We start from the raw sequence: 18,190 nt of genomic DNA on the forward strand, positions 1-18,190 counted from the left end.
ATCCCCAAATTTCTAAACAAAAATCTACACCAATTTAAAAAAGGTATGATTTTTATTCTGGAAAAAAATTGAAAACTAGGGTTAAATTATAAAACTTTTACAAAACTAGGGTTAAACCTACACCAATTTACATGATGCTTTGATGTAATTACGAAACTTTTGTTTGGGATATATGTAGTTTGCTATATGTTTTGTTATATTATAATTTTTATTTTGAATTATTATAATGAATTTTTGGAGCATTTATGAAAAAATAAACTACGTGAGTGTGTATGAAGAACGAGATGACGATGACCTCATTTATATTGTTTGCCTCGAGCCCCGAAATCTCAAGGCCGCCCCTGAAACACATGCCATTGTATAATTGGAGGTCATACAATACATGTACCCTACTGAAGAATCTCTAAGAGTTTTTTTTTTTTTTTGGCCAACAAGAATCTCTAGGAGTTAGACTTGGCAAACAAGTTATGTTTTGCAGGTTTGGGTAAACCCGACACAATCTGTTAGTGCTAACTGGTGAACCCGATACAACCCATTTCACCTGAAAAAAATAATTTTAAATTAAAAAAAATTACATAACATAGATTGACTCCCTCCCCCCGATCCGACCTCCTCTAGTCCTCCCTTCTTCCCACCCTCGATTTCCCCCTCTTCCCCCGTAGCCCCTAGTCCACCCAACCTCCCAACTCCCTCATGTGCCCACCAACCCCCCTAGCTCGACCCAAAACCTCCCACGCCCACCCCCGCTACCCTACACGGCTAGAGAGAGAGAATACAGAGAGAGAGAGAGGTGACAGTGATAAAAACTAAAAAATGAAATGAGGTATGTAACTTATGTTTGAATAGGTTAGGGATTTTAGGATAAGCTGAAAATTTAGTAAAATGTCATTCCTTATCGCGTGAAACGGGTGACTCGTGAAATCACCCGACCCGAACCGTTATCTTAACGGGTCACTAACGGGTGACACTGATATTAACCCGACTCTATAACCTCGAATCCAAACTCAGAAATTTGTATGTCGTGTCATGTTATCAGGTCGTATGTGTTTTTGCCAAGTCTACTAGGAGTTTACCATCACATCTTAACACAAGTTTTTCTCAACACAGTATCATGATGTGGTCCTAAATATGAGAATGTGGAGTGTTGTCTCACATTGGAAAAGTATAACATTTCTTAGTGGCTTATAAGGGTTTGAGCTACTTCTCCCATTGTCAATTAGTTTTGGGATGTATGCTTAGATTCCTTCATGGTATCAGAATGCTACTCCTCCAATTGCCAATTAGTTTTGGGATAGATGCCTAGATTCTTTCACTAAATAAATTCTCATTAACACAAATTCACACGTTTTTAGTTACAAAACAGTACAATGATGAATAGCTCAAAAGAAAAACACCCGTTTTGAGTTTTAAATTACAAGAGAAATATTTTTTCATTTTGAAAAACAAAAAACAAAAGAAAGAAAATGTCACGGAGGGTAATTCTGGCAGCTGCATCCTACCTCCACGTGTGCCATGTATATGATGCACAGGCCTTTTCACATCTCTAAGAAAAAAAAGGTTGAAAGTAAGGCGTTTGTTCTTCCGTACAATTTTCCAGTCTACCTCTTGCCGTTTTCCAATCACTGCCTCTCTCCAGAAGGCGATCAAAACCTGGTGATCACATGGCTTCTTAATTTTTCTACCATGGAATTCATTTACATATACATATATATATATATGTATATATTTGGACATCAGATATGTATATTTGCATGCATGTATATATGTATGGGAAATGGAAATGACTTGGTATGGCGTTTCTTTTTGTACATTCTTAATTTGTTTCAATTAATTTTGGTTTCAATTACTTTTGGTTTCAATTCGTGATAAAGTAGCCAATTCTTTAACTTGTATTCTTGATCATTGTTTATGCTATACAATTTGAACTGAATTATTGTTATTTGATAAAGATCTGCATGCACATTGGTATTTTGAAACAGTTCAATGCATGCGCATTGGTATATTAGTTTGTTTGTTTCACTTTAAGAATTTGACCTGTATTTGTGTATACATTTCTTTATTTACTCCCCTAAATTAACATGAAAAATTCCTGCAACGGTTCTATGACAGTCGCTCCTCATGTGCTAGTCACATGTCCAGATATTGTGAGAGGAATGTGGTATACATGAATGAATTTCTCCTTAAACATAGTGATCTGACATTGTTCCGCAATATTACTTCATGGAAGATAATGCAATTAACTATATTTCGTATGTTAAATTGCTAGAAGTTTCTTCAGTTTGGTCAGTATTATTTCTTTCGGGATTAATTAGAGAATCATATAGATTCTCTTAAAAGAGAATGGCAGCAGGCCCTGGCAGTCAGCAAAGCTTAAGAAAAGCTTTGAAAACAGTAGGATTGGCGAAAGCCAATGGTGATTTCAAGGTAATTTTACAGCATGTCAGCATCATAGTTTATCATGCCTTTTGCTTTATGATCGATAAATCTTGAAAGAGATATAATATATGTGTACTGCAGGTATTGGATGCTGCCATTTCCAAGGCCACAAATCATGATGGAGTATTGCCAAAGGAGAAACATGTTGCAAGTGTGTGAAACATTTTTCTTTCTTTCCAAACGTGCATGTTATGTAGAGTTCCTTTAGCTATGGTATTGGATACATTTTGATCCATGTTATGCAAATTTTCCGTTGATAAGGAAGTGGAGCGTTCAATTTTCTTGTTTTATTCTACATGAAAAGTTTTCAACTTTTTTATGTTTTAATTGCATGGATATGTGTAGAGAAATTGCAGCAATGAGTTATTTGAAATATCTAATATGTCAATTGGGAAAATGACAATTTTGTTATGTAAATTGTGAGTCATATATATATATAGATTAACTATGTTGAGTTGGTTTTCAAGTAAACTTGAGTTCCAAAACATTTTGTTTGTGCACTTACTTTTATTTCTTAGGTAGTTAGATATGCTTATGCTCTTGTGTTTCCAGCTATACTACGTGCAGTTTCATCTTCAAGACCTCGCGCTGAAGTTGTTTATTGCATACATGGTCTTGCCAGGCGTCTTTCTAAGACTCGCAATTGGAAGGTGCTCCTAATGATCCTTTCTTCATTTTTTTATTGCTTGCTGCAGTGCATAGTGAAGTAGTATCTAAAGAGGTTGAGAGAGAGCATGTAAATGAAATATGATTAATTAACATCGGGTGAATAAAAAATATATAATATGCATAATCTAATAAATGAATCCACTATAGTACTGTTTTCAGCGGCTTATAGGATATACTTTTTCTTTTCAAATTCAACTGATTTTCTACCTTATACTGAAAGTCTGAAACATAATGAATGAGTACTAAGGGTAGCAATTGAGTTGTGTTATATTAATTGTGTCACATAGTCACATAGAGGTAGCAAAGGTTCATACAATACAAGATCAAGAAATGGAAAATAAATGAAAAAGAAAAAATTTTCCTCATTCAACACTAGTTAATCAGATTTATGACATCAAATCGGATTATTAAGATCCTACACTAGCCCAACCTGTTTCGTATGATTTCATGTTTTGGTCATGGAATTGTCAATCATAACTTTGTTAATTTCGTGTTAGACTTGTGTCGTATAATGATGTTAAGCTGAAAATTTTCACCCCTACTCCCATATATTTAATTTTAAGTATTGCAGCTTTGGACACAAGAAATAGAAGTTGAAGGAATATGATCTGGTCCATTCACTAAAGATGGCTTTTGGGGACTGTGGAGTGATAACATGTCTAGTAGATCAAAATGTATGGATAGTACTTTGTTGAGTTGTTGAACCATAATCTCTTGCCATCTTTGTCAATGTCTTTTTCACTTTAGATTCTTCTATAATATCTTTCAACATCTTGAGTTAAATTAAAGATATGCTCATTAGGAGAAGATATTAGCTCCCCATGTTTGGAGCTGTTACTGTTCCACTCTCCTGAATCAAGGTTTCAGTACCAGTTTGGTACTAATCCTTGGGGGTCCTGTGCACCAAGCATCTAATTCAGCCGTTCTGGCCCTTTTATATTTTATTGCAATATTCTTGAAAGCTATTCATCCTGGCAGCAAAAGAACTATAACTCATCATTGTCTATTGCGAATGTTGTTTTATTGCTTATATTCCTGCTTCAAACTCCATATGATTCTTGTTTATGATGATTTCCCTCTGCAATGGACATCCCCTTATTTGGTTAGTATATGAATACAAAAAATCTCAGCTTCTACTGTATGCTTAGGTAGCACTGAAAACCGTGATTGTTGTACACCGTGCTATGAGGGAAGTTGATGATACATTTTTTGATGCTCTACTCAAATATAGCTGGAGTAGAGGTCATATACTGAATATAGATCATTTAAGGGATGAATCAAGTACAAGTGGTACTACACTACTACTCCTTCTGTTATCTTTTCTTGTTTGCTGAGGGTTTTCAGTAGGGGTAACTGACTATGGAGGTATTTTGGCATGAAGCATGGGATCATTCTTACATGGTTCGTAGATATGCATCATATCTCGAAGAGCGCCTGGAGTGCTTCCGCGTATTGAAGTATGATGTTCAGAGAGATCACTCGGTATGCAGTTTGAATTGAAACTTATGTGTGCTTTTCAATATGTTTACATGTACTTTGTATATCAAGGTAAAGTCTGATGCTGTTTAACTTATTCTGTTCTGGTAATGTTTGACCATACTACAATGGTTTCATGTTGTTTTTATGCTATTTCATATTATATTGCCACTTTTGTGGTGGTGTTTAGAATAAAGATTTGATACATTTGATACATTGTTCACAGAGAACTAAGGAGCTTGATACCCCACTCTTACTAAGGCAATTACCTGCCTTGCAACAGCTTCTTTCTCGCCTTCTTGATTGCCAGGTGACAAATCCATGTTTTCTGGTAGCTGTGCTTTATCCTCTTTGAAATTTCCATGTCATCATCTTCATTTCTTATGTGTTTTCATTGTTTTATTCTTTTCAATCCATCTTGATTGAATGGGAGTCATTGATAGTGGATGTATTTCTTCTAATACTTTTGGTTCCTTCTGTTGAAAATTGATGGACATCTTGTCCTCCAATTTTATGTATTTAACCCTTTATATACTTAACAAGGTATCTGTTTATATATATATATATATATATATATATATATAAAGATCTAAGCATGCCATATTTGTAATTACTGAAAAACTGAAGGTGTGCCAATTTGCAGCCACTGGAGGGAACTGTATCTAATTGCTTGATTCAGTGTGCCCTTACAATGGTAAGAGTTATCAAAACTGCAATATTGTAATTAACTATATCATTTTATTTTACCTCCTTATGGTGTTCCTCCATCAGGTTGCAAGTGAAAGTGCTAAGTTGTATGCTGCAATTACGGATGGTGTTGTCAATTTGGTTGACAAGGTGTGCCTTGGATTTTTCTGGGAGATATGATGGGATTTTGTGTTCTTCCTAGTTTCCATGAAACATCAATTTAGGACTCACTTTATTTTTTGGCAGTTTTTTGAGATGCAGCATGATGATGCAGTTAGAGCACTTGAAATTTATAAGAAGTCGATATGTCAGGTACATGATTTGTTCGATACATTGCCTTTTGTTGTCCTTCGAAAATCTCATATATAGTTAAGATTCAAAATTGGAAAATATTTATGTTGCTGTAGGCAGAGAGGTTATCTGAGTTCTTTGAGGTCTGCAGAAGCCTTAATTTTGGACGAGGGATAAATTTCGTTAAAATTCAACAGGTTGGACCTTTTTAATGTGACTTTGTAATCCTGTATTTTTTAGTGCTCTTCAATTGGTTTCTCATTATAGATAGCATCTATAACTGCAGCCCCCTATTTCATTCGTGAACACTATGGAAGACTATGTGAAGGAGGCTCCCTGCATTCCAATGCTTCAATATACACCAGTATGATGCTTCAACTCTCCTTTTTCTGGGGCTATCTTGTAATGCACTCCCCACAATTTAAAGTGGAGTGTCTGAAAAAATGGATTTAGATTAGGCAATTGTTAAAATGTGACAAAGGCATCTTGTTGGAACCTTGAGAGTGAACCATATATTGCAGATATTAAATGTTCCATTGATTTCCTTCATAAGCTAATGCTCGATGCATTGCTAGTCATGCAGCTAATTAACAGCATAACTTGTGATCAGGACAATCATGAGCAAGATGCTGCTCCGGTGGAAAGTGATTTGTTGACTGACCATAAGCAGAATGATAATATTGAAGAAAAATCAAATGATGATGGGACAGTCCCCGAACCACCAAGGAGTGACCAGAGTGAGGCTGCTGCCACATCACAAATTGCTGACCTTCTGGTAAATGCTTTTATGAGCAGTATATGTTAGAATAAAATAATTGTTGGCTCGCATCCTAATAGCTTAAGCTTTTAGGAAAAGTGGTAAACCAATAAACTTTATTAATATATAATTAACTTTTTATTTCCTGCACTCAGCTGATCTTGTCATTCTACCAGGACTTTGATGACTTAATTCCGGTAACATCAGAATCAGATGAGAAAAATTCCCTCCCACTTGCAAATGTTCAATTTGGTAACTTGTTTTCCTTTATTTTAAAACTGAAATATGTTAACATAAAGTGTTTAAGGATATACTGTTTAAGTTCCCTCTGCATCTTGTCACAGAAAATCCATCAGATTCCATATCAGATGGACTCAATTCGACATGCACAGACTCTAGCTGGGAGGCGCATTTTCCAGCACCAAGTTCTAATGGAGTTGCAGTTGCAGAGACTAAATTGGTAAGTCTTGCCATTTGCTCACACTATTTTAGGATCACTCCATTAATACTTGGGCCTTTCAATTCAAGATGTATTGTTATTCAATTCATCCTCAATTGTCATGTAAGATTTATATGCAGGGATCATATCAGCCATCATCTATGGGGTTAGTTGTTTGTAGTTTGTACCATGTTTATGTTACACTCGATCATCTCTTTATAGGTCCTCATTTTGCTCTTCTTAGCTTCTTCATTTTGTTCCATTGTTAGGATCTGGTGCATTTGTCCATTTACTCAATTGATGTCCCCTTGCATATTCGATGATATCTTCTATGTTAATTTGATGGCTCCATGATGAACATCTTATGTGATGTTTATCATATCTGAAGGACACATTTATAGTCCCAAGCTTCAAGCACTGTACTCAACTCAGCGATTCATTTTTATATCATTTTGTGCTTTATTTTGAGGCACTGAATTTCCACTTAATTTTCTGCTAACCAGTAATGATTTCTGTGATGTTGTTTTGCTTTTTGAATTTTCCCTTATGATTTTTATACATAGGTGGTGTATATCATGGTTGGAAAAAGTCGAAGATTACAGTTCGTGGTAAAAGTATCTAAATAGGGTACCGGATTATAAAATAATGTTCTCTTATCATATATCTGATATGCTATATTGTCAAACTCTCAATCTAACATTACATGTTAAAATAAGAATTCATCTAATCAATAATCTAGATTCATAGTATAACAACATAACATGTTATAATATCCCCTAGATTATAATATATCCGAACACAACATCTTTATATGTTTCAAGCAGGTGTAGGTGGATGATAGTGGCCATGGTAATAGGTATTTATGCATATGACTAGAGTATCATTTCTTTTGGTCATTATTGATTCTTTCTTCAAATATGTGCAGGCTGGTGGGCTGGACAGATTGACACTGGACAGTCTGTATGATAGTGCAATGACAAGTACACCAAATCAGAATGGGTTCTACCATCATGGACAGACCCCCTCTAACCCTTTTGATGAATTTAGTTCCCTATTTCTTGCTTCCAGCAATGCAACACCCCCAGCCAATAACATGCAAATGGTTGTCATGGCCCAACAACAAGGCCCATTATTTGCTTCCAGCAATGCAGCACCCCCAAGTGACATGCAAATGGGTGTCATGGCCCAACAGCTAGACCCATTTTATGCTTCCAACAAAGTAACACCCTCAAGCTCAACTAATGTACAACTGGCAGCCATGGCCCAACAACAACAATATTTCATGATGTTGCAGCAGCAGCAACAACAGTCACCCAGCATGGGTCATAATCCAACAAATAGTTTTTCTGGGAATCCCTTCACTATATAGCAGAGTTATTCACATCCACCTCCGAATTAATTCGAACTATGGTCTCATTTAGTAGATCCCAGGTGGAGAGTTGGTAAGCATTTTTCCCCCAAGGTCTGAGACATTTTGCAGTTGAAGCATCAGTGCTCCGAGTTATGAACTCTCTCTCTCTCTCTCTCTCATGCATGTGCGTGTGCTCGTAGGTTCATGTAGTCGTGCATACTGAGTGGTCAAAGTTCAACCCATTCGGCCTCTCATTCCTCATGTGATTTATTAAGAGTGAATATATAGATGAATTTGGCATTCCAACTTCCTAGGTGTCAATTGCTTCTTTCCTTGGCCAGTAGCCAATTATCAAACAGGCACAAATTTTTATTCTAACTTCTTAGATTTTAATTAACGGGGCGACAATATTTTATTTATTAATATATGAGCTTACTTTGAATTTTATTTATTTATAGGATCAATTTCACTTTGTACCCCTTAAATATAGGTCGTTTTTCAATTTGGCACCCGATGTTCAAAACGTTTCAATGTGGAACATTAAATTTATAAAAATTGCAATATGACCTTTCTTTTAACTTTTCTGTTAATTTTGACTACGTGGCATGTGTGGGACTCATTTATTCTGACATGCAAGATAAAATATGCCACATGGACAAACAAAATAAACAAAAAAGAAATTAGAAATAGATAGTTAAACTATTATATTAAAAAAAATTAATATTAAATATAAAAAATTATCTCGTTCATCCCCACCTCTCCCTCCTCCCTCCTCTCTCCTCCCTCCTCCCACCTCTCTTTCTTTCCCAATTCTCGGCCTCATCTCTCATCTCGTTCTTTCCCAATTCTCGGCCTCATCTTCTCCTATTGTAGATTTGTTTAGTTCACACTCCTTCCCTGTCACTTAACTCACTTCTCACCCCTCATTTCCTTCGAGTTATGAGTTCTAATTTCTAACCTTATAATTTCTAACCAGCTAATTATTTATTAGGCTGTAAGTCGAAATTCCTTCTTACATTATTTGGTGAATCCTAGAAAGGAAGAACTAGGCTACAATCTTTTTAATTTGTTTTTATCCACGTAGCATAATTTATTGTCCACAATCAGCGTAAGTGAATCTCACACATGCTCCATTCATATTTAGAAACCGAAACATACATATAACCTACATGCATGAAAGCAATAATACTACCCAAAAATTTCATCATTTTCAAATTTCTCTGCATTTACTTGTAATAATTATCCATCATGCACAGATTAATGCCCAATACTCCCTGTGTCTTTCAGCTTTGCTGCTCATTGAACATAGTTAGTAAATTCACGTATAATATGCGTACGTACGTATTTTTGAAACAAAACTTTTGTTTTCTATATTTTTCAAAAGATATGGAAAAAAAAAAAAAACACGTATGTTTCAATATAAACGTATAATACACATATTATTCTGTATTTTTTACATATTATTCCCTTTTTTTTAATAAAAAAATTAAATTTAAAAAAATATATATATTATATTCGAATTGTTCACTGTACTTTTAGAGCAAATATTCTGAATAATACACATAAATATTTTATACATATTTTTGCCGTCCCGTACATATATTTCTAACTATGTCACTGAACAATTACATTACCCGGTTAAACTTCAGTCTACAACAAATTAGTAATGAAGTGTGGCACAAACATGTAAAATATACCAGTAATTGGCACAACAACTTTGGAGATAATATTTTTTTCAGGTTTCGCCATAAGGGATCAAACACTTAACTTATCCTAGTCCTAACCCATTTCCTCACCTTTGCTCACCTCACCAGCCACTTGGACTTGCCCCAAGAGCTTATTAAGACATATCAAAATAATTAACAATTTTTTGACCTCTAAAAATCAAACAACGTCATTCTCAAAACCATAGATTGTCTTAGTATTTGTATTCTCAATAAAAATGAAATTGTTGTCCTTTTTTATTGTGTCTGCATGCATTTAAGTGTTATGTGTTCATTGATTAATGCTCAACGATTTATTGTATCCAGTAACCATAGATTACTACCCAATGTTTCAGTGACTAGAAGTCACTTCATTGGCTATTGTAGCCAGTAGAAAGAAATAATGAAAAACTGAAAATAACAATGGAGAGAGGCAACCAAAATGTTTGATAGATGGAACTTGTAGTAATCTTCTCAGCCTACATGAATATGCTAATCTTCTCAAAAGAGACAGAAAGGTTTGAGAAGTTTGAACCATTCTCATTTGGCCTATATGCTCTGTAATTTGCTCACTAGCTCATTTCTGCACTTAGATCTCTTAACCCCATTAGATTCAAGCTTTGTTGATTATTTGGTAGAGAGAGTACATATCTTCTCATTAAAACTTATTTTGATTTTGAAGTTAATATTTGGAAGACGGAGATAATTTCCAAAAGCTTATTAAGTTATTAGGGCAGTTGATTAGTGCCATAGCAGAGGACCTGAAGGTACTTACCGTTTGTAAACATGGCATTTCTTGCAGCTAGAAAATTTGGTAGACACTTTTTTATCATGGCCCTTTTATGATGAAATTGTGGCTCTGCCACTACTAACGTCGATTCGTTGCTGACTTAAAAATGAAGGATTTCCTACCTTTGAGAAGTGGAAAGCTCATATAAAAAAAAACAAACAGGAAAGAAATTGAGTAGAACGTACTAATAATAGTATGCAATTTTGTGAGAATTACTTTGTTTCAGTAATTTGAAGAGCATGTTCGAATTAGACACAAAGGAGTACACGACCTTCACTTGTTGGATTATAGTGAAGACCTGGGCTCGAATCCCAGCAGCCACAAAATTATAGTTTTAACAATTTTTGACCCAAAAAAGAAACCCTAGGGAAAGATTGGTGGGTTTTGACTTTTGAGTTCTGAAATATATATTTGGAAAAAAGGTTTTAGGGATGTATTTGAGTAGCTCTTGTATTTACCAATAGTTGAAATCTTGTCATCAATTTCTCCTTAACAAATAAAAATAAGTTACTAGACTGGATCGAGGACAAGAAACCAACTTGGACATTTAAACTTATATGGAGTTTGGAGGAGCACGAGCTTGGGTTGAAAAAATTGTCAACCCTAATAAATATGAAGGAAAAACAAAAACCGAATTCTTTCATCTCTTTCCCTCTCGTGTTCTTACTTTTCAACATCCTTTTTTGTCGAAAAGACTACAAGAATTGTGTCATTTATATTATGATTATAAAACTATAAACCTTACTATATTTGAAACTTAAAACTGTGCAATGATTATCTAAAAAGTTTCGTATCCTTAAAAAAAAAAAAAAAAGTTTTATTTCAATATCCAATGCGAAAATTGTAAACCAAATGTTTTGGTGAATCTACGCATTCAGCTTCTATGTAGTAAAAATAAAATACATCAAACCTATGGAATTTAAACTATTTAATATACCAAAGCACAAAAATATGTAATTGTTACACACTAACACTCAAACTATGCTTCTATGATTGATCCCACAAGGTACAACTATAAGAGTTTAAGCAGTGGAAACAAGTAATGAGGACAAAGGAAAATGTTAAGCATTGCAGAAATTCTACAGCATTAGTAGATAATTATGTCAATAAATTTTAGTAAATAATAATAATAACCAATTTGTGTGTTTGATAAGTACCACACTAACTTATACATATGAGCCGTAGTTGCAGTAGTTGACAGTTGACACTTAACCACACTCCACACATTAATATTTTCACACATAATGAACATACAAAGTCGAATCACTCACAGTGAGAACTAGATGTAGTCCTCCCAACTCATACATTTTTTAAGCACAAAATGTCACGATAAAGCATGGCAGTTGCTGCAAAAGGATCCTGCATCATTAAAGGAGGGAAGAAATTAGTTGATAAAACAATCAAAACAAAATTTGGAAGCAGTTGAGACACTTGAGGCAGAAAAGAATCTCATACTACAACCACTAAGCCTCTTTATCAGGACTTTTATGACTTATGAGTGATACAATATTGTTTAGAAAACTTTGTGAGGAAAGTGCTTGCCCTTGCTTGTTATATGTCGAAAACTTACAATAAGGTACAATCTTCCATCTCTGGTTATCTCCTTTGTTCCATTGCCACAGGACTATGGTAGTGCCATCATGTACGCCCCCAGATTTCTTATCACCATGAAAAGCATCCACATTAAGGCGAATATTATTAACCATCCTAATAGTCCTGAAACCATCCCCTAGGTCTGCACTCTCAGACCACAGTACCGACTCATCAAGATAATCTGGATTATAAGGTATCAGCTGCACCTGCAGATGAAACAGGACAAATTTAATATTGATTGTTGATAAATTCACAGAACCTTTAGAATCCACAAAGAGCCATGCATTATTTGAAATCAACATGCAATATACTTTGGGTATGCATAAGATTGTGAAAATGTCCTGATCTGTAATAAAATGTGAAATCAAATTCTGTAAATGCGGGTACAGATGAGACAGACCTTACATGTAAATTTCGTGCTTAAGCAGTGGACAACACAAAAGAGCTTGAAAATGGGTATGAAAAGGGGCACCCTCATGATAGCCTTAGTCAAGTTTAATTTGGTTAATATGGGTAAGAAGTTGGAGGTGTGACAATGCCATGGTCACCTGGTTCAGGCTTAGGTTTCTCCTCTTTACATAGTTTGTTAAAGTGGCTATTCATGGTGTAAGACAGAAAGCTCTAATATAGTAATCAACTGCTAGATCTGGACTATATATTAGCAATGACAAACATACTACTTTGAACCATAAAATACCAAGTTTAGGAAGAAACTTTAAGGGATTTGGATGTCAATCTTGCCAACTATCTACAATAGTAGAGTAGATGTGTTTATTATTACAGAGTATATGAACAAGAAGTTAAAAAGATGAAAGGTCTTTCAGTAGCTTTCACTCATATACTACCAATAATCCAGCCTCAAGAGTGGCATATATCAACTTTACCATCTTATGTTTCAACATTATAGAACAATTAAGGGTCTGAACAGAACCTGTTATGGTTAAAATCTGGACTTTTAGGTGCTGGAAATTGTAGGGATACTTAAACAATAATAAGGAGAGATGGAAGTTAGACAAAGAAATTGAAAGCTACTAGAATCACTCCCAGCTAATCAAGGCCTCACACCTTTTCCAGAACTGTGAGTTACTCACAAGGAACATAAATGTTGTCTGCCTGATTGCCATCATGTGACATGATGAACATTATGGGCAGTAATATAAGAGTATGAAAAAACTCATGGTCATGAACACCAAACATGAGATACATGATAGTAAAACAAAGATAAGGATGCAATATATATGTTTAACAGCTGTACATACTGAAATATAAAACATGAAGCAATATCAAACATGAGAAATGGGGTTAGGGGGAATAAGGGAGATAGAAAATAACCTCAAAAGAGAGCATCTGAAACTTGTTTAACATTATAGGAAACTCAGAAGGAGAATTATGTTTAACAGTTGTACTACTGATAGATAAAACATGGAGCAACATCAAACATGAGAAAAGGGTTGGGGGGATAAGGGAGACAGCAAATAACCTGGAAGGACAACATCTGGAACTTGTTTAACATTTTGGAGAAACAACAGGAGAACAAAAATCATTTTGCTTTCAAGTATTTTAGAGGTTTAACTGTTTTATAAAAAACAGACACACATCAGTCAAACCACCCCACAAAGTATCCAAGTAAGACAAAGGACAAAAGAGAACACACATATTAATGTAGTTTGGAAAATTTGTCCATGTCTACAAAAGACGGAGATTGAAAATCCAGTATAAACAAATCTCAATCTCGCAACATGAAGCCTCAATACACCCAAGCTCTCAACTCTTTTTCTCACACTTCTGCACTCTTTTGGTATCTTCTCATACGCTTGCACCCTTTGGCATCTAGTCCTCTTGAGCACAATCATTGTCTCTTAGTGTTTGTTATCTCTGGCACAAAGTCTATCTCAAGTTTTTTTTTTTTTTTTTTTTTGAAGAGAAGCATGCAGTTTATTAATTAATTCTAAAAAACTACAAAACTGTGGGTAAGTAGTCCAACAGAACTAAAAAGCCAGCAATGGAACATTTCAAAATCCAACTGCAATACTAATGCACAGACGTCATCTAGTGAGCTAAAAAAGAAGAATAAAGAAACATCCTTGAATTCTGAAGATACACATTCACAAAAAGAAGACCAAAATCTGACTTTATTCCAAAAGTTCATCCACTCCCATGCCATTATACATGGCCTATGTCTAGTCATTACCCTCTTTGGCATAACCACCCTCTCATGGTGTGTTGACCCCTCTTTACCATAGAAAGTTTCTATGGAGCGCTACTCAAGGGTCCAAATTCTGTCACAACCACTCTCTCTTGGTGTTGTTCATCGTTGGCTAAGACACTAGTTTAGTCATGACCCTCTATAGCACAGAGATTCTTTTGGGTCCTGATTTTCCTTGGCATCTACACTCTCTTAATGCAGCACACCTTCAAACATGTCCTAAAAATCTTTACAGAGACTAAACTAATTACGAATAGAAAGAGATGCCAAGAAATGAGGGAACTTTCTGTTTGGAAGAGAAAATGAAACTTCCCCATAAGAAGTCTACAAGAATGGGAAACAATATTTTTGAATCTACTATGATTGGCCAAGTCTTGCTAGTTACATAAACTATTGTAAGAAAAAGAAATTTCGAATCATTCTGCTTTCAAAATTTAATGCACACACACACACATATATGTATGTATGCTGAAGTGTGACACTGTTGGTCAATCAGTGGGACTAAAGAGATAATGCTGAAGAACAATTGAAACTTGTACACATTCCTTGTCCAACACTGGAAAAGGAAATCAAACACCCTCCCTCTTTTTAAGAGCTGCTCGCTGACAAATTAGCATCGAAAAGGATTCACTACATGCTGGGGATGCAAATATGCAACTCCATTTTCTCTAATATACGGAACAAACTGTGGAAATCAAAGACATATTACTTCCTAGCACCCAAAAGAAAAAGTAAACTGAAAAATTATGTGATCACCAAGCACATCCACAGGTCAACACGGATCAAAGTGAAATGAACAAACCCTTAAAGTGGCATCTCATATGGGATAACTATCATAATCATGAGAACTAGTTAGGCTTCTGATTTTAAAGAAAAAACAAAAAAATAACTTACAGGATGAGTGGCTCCGACGGAATGCTTCAGAGCCTGACCAGTGGCTTTGTTAACCAGAGAAAAGGAAGGGAAGCGCGCCTCATCCTTCACCCTTGTGCTGTACTTCTCATCTTTGTACCAGTGCTGCAACCCAATCAATCACAACATAATTAGCAGACCATTAACATAATCAGCAGCAATGAGCAAAACCCAGTGGTGATAAAGAGAAAATAAAACAAATATCAAAGTGAGGGAGATAAGTGAATAGTAATCACTTGGAAGTCATCGGTGGCATGGGATCGGGCGAGAACCACCTTGCCCTCTCTGATGGCGAGAGAGAAATTGGGGTCAACCTTTGAGAAGACTCTGAAAGTAGGTTTGTTGGAGAGGTAAGAGGGGAGCAAATTGGGCTGTTGGTCATGGTGGACTTCATGGGCAACATGGTGCACAGTAACAGGAGCGGCAGGTTCTGATGGGTAGTTGTTTGAAGAGTGGACTGATGGTGGTTGTTGGTGGTGGGGAAAGCCTTGGGGGGAGGAATGGGAGATATGGGTCACTTGGGTATGTGGTGGTGGACCATCTGCTCCATAGTATGAAGGCGGCGGTGGAGGGTATGTGGGAGGGTGATCAAAGGAAGAGAGAGTAGTTCCTGGTGGTGGGTATATTTGCTGATGGGGGTGGTGGTGGGAGACATGGGTCACTTGGGTAGGTGGTCTTTCTGCTTCATAGTAGGAATGTGGTGGTTGATCTGCTCCATAGTATGAAGGTGGTGGTGGAGGTGGAGGTTGATCAAAGGAAGAGAAAGTAGTTCCTGGTGGTGGGTAAGGGTAATCCTGTGTCTGATTATGGGGTTGGTGGTGGGACACATGGGTCACTTGGCTAGGAGGTGGTCTTTCTGCTTCATAGTATGAATGTGGTGGTGGAGGGGGAGGGTGATCAAAGGAAGACAGATTAGCTCCTGGTGGTGGTGGTGGGTAATCATGTCTGTCTTCATCATCCCTCTCATGATGATAGTGCTGGTGGTGCCTTTGATTTGGGAATTCCATTGCCCAATGCTTTCAACTTTCTATCAGGATTCTAATTAGGGATTTATGTATTTGTGAATTGTTATATGGTTCAAGCAGTGAGGTCTACAGGTGGAGGCTGGAGAAATCATTATTCCCAGTTTATTCCACAACTTTCCTTATTGTAGGCTTTGTAGCTAGGGGTGGAAATGTTTTATTTTACAGCAGCTCCAATCATTTTCTTATATATTTTGAAAATAAATTTATAATACTAATCATTTTCGTATATATTCTAGACATAAATTTGAGTATAAAGGTTTGAGTAAATTACAACTCAAGTTTAACTCAATTTTTTTTTTGTCTAATTTGACTCAATTTACAAGTTGATTTATATCATTTCAATGTTTTTATCAAATATATGAAATTTATGTTGTCGTTCAGTCTACCGGCAAACCTTCAATCTATCCTTTAAAACTTATTTTTCTTCGTAATTTTTGCTCAAAAAATCTTGTCATTAATTTTTCCTCAACAAATAAAAAGAAGTTATTAAACTAAAATAAGGACAAGAAACTATGGCATTCCAATCTGGAATTGCCACAACAACACTCGTCCTAAGGATTTGATATACGGGTTGGCTCAGAGTTAAATTATACATACAATCTAATATAAGGGCACTTTGGAATATTTTACAAAAAAAAAAAAAAAAACTAACCTGTTAGTTAGAATTTAGAGGTGTTTACAAAACAACTCCCACAAACATTATATCTTTAAAGAGCATGTTTAAGAACTATTTTACAAAATAAAGACACCAACCAAAAATGCAAAAGATGTTTGAAATATATTACATTTTAACAAAAGACAAAAAACAAAATAAGAGAAAGCAAGGAATAGTAGCAACAAAAGATTATAGTAAAGGACCTAGAGACCTTGCAGACGCTAGACAAGATAATAGAGTTTCTTGCCTAGACAAATTTGTCCAAATCATCAACAAAAGGGTGATTTGCAAGAAAACAAGTAGTGAGAAAACAGTTAGAAGATTCACCACAATATATAACCAATATTGATAATGAAAGTCGAAATCCATGACTTTGTATAATGAACATGCAATCTTTCACAAAACATTATGAGTACCCAAATTCAAATCTTACCTGATAATCAAACACATAAAGAAACAACCACACTTACTGAGTAAAAGTTTGTTACCGTAACAAGAGTAGTGACCTTTAGTAAGTACCTCATAAGCTAGCCTTTCGAACGGACAAATCGACTAGCTCGTCCATACAAACCTCTTCTGAAAATTTAGGTAATCGAACCCAAGGTAATAAAAATACGATCATTGACTCTCAAATCATCTATCCATAATCATAACAAAAACCATGCAACATGTAAAAAAGAACGATGCAATTTCGCAGGCAGCAATATGTATTATCATACATACATATTGAAAAAGTCTCAATGGATAGGGTGTGAGAATCCCTCTATCTGGAGTCCAAACTTAACTTTATGATGCAGTTCTACAGCACCAACGTCCTTGTCTCTTCTTTGGGTAACTGTAAAATTCAAGGTCTGACAATAATTCAGTCAAAAGCAAATTTTGACAGAGTTTCATAACATTCCATTTCGGTCATGCATTCTCTTAAAATTCCATAAACCAGTCTAGCTTAGACAAAGTCTCTGTATATTCAAGGTTCCCTTAGAGTTTCTAATTATATCCAATTTTAAGTTTAAGTATGGAGGTTGACCACTTAAAGTCCAACAATATGACCAAGTTAGGGCATGAGAGATTGGGAGAGCTCTAGTCCAGTGTCTAGCGTTTGTATGCTCACTCACTGATCGACTTCGACATCATGTTGTTCAGTTACTTTAATTAACATGGTAGTCTTAATCTGTTATTAGGTGGATTAATTAACAAGTA

The 18,190-nt window shown here is 35.5% G+C and overlaps 1 protein-coding gene and 1 pseudogene across 1 annotated transcript; one reads left to right on the plus strand and one right to left on the minus strand.

The window, feature by feature from the left end:
* Window positions 1-2,340: 2,340 nt before the first annotated feature.
* On the plus strand, window positions 2,341-8,154 carry LOC147293382 (putative clathrin assembly protein At5g35200; annotated as a pseudogene).
* Window positions 8,155-11,667: 3,513 nt separating this feature from the next.
* On the minus strand, window positions 11,668-16,445 carry EULS3 (hydroxyproline-rich glycoprotein family protein). Its single transcript, XM_086232094.1, has 4 exons — window positions 15,547-16,445; window positions 15,293-15,415; window positions 12,170-12,398; window positions 11,668-11,958 (listed from the first exon to the last, which is right to left on the minus strand). Coding segments are annotated over exons 1-4 (1,125 nt in total). The 5' UTR covers window positions 16,318-16,445; the 3' UTR covers window positions 11,668-11,956.
* Window positions 16,446-18,190: the final 1,745 nt, after the last annotated feature.

This window comes from Dryas octopetala, chromosome 2 (assembly GCF_963921425.1).
Source record: "Dryas octopetala chromosome 2, drDryOcto1.1, whole genome shotgun sequence".
In the NCBI taxonomy this organism is placed as follows: domain Eukaryota; kingdom Viridiplantae; phylum Streptophyta; class Magnoliopsida; order Rosales; family Rosaceae; genus Dryas; species Dryas octopetala.

Coding starts and splice junctions, on each gene's coding strand:
- EULS3 (XM_086232094.1), bottom strand. CDS start 16,317: ATGGAATTCCCAAATCAAAGGCACCACCAGCACTATCATCATGAGAGG. Junction 15,416..15,546: donor ATGCCACCGATGACTTCCAA/GTGATTACTATT, acceptor ATTGGGTTGCAG/CACTGGTACAAAGATGAGAA. Junction 12,399..15,292: donor CCGTCGGAGCCACTCATCCT/GTAAGTTATTTT, acceptor TTTCATCTGCAG/GTGCAGCTGATACCTTATAA.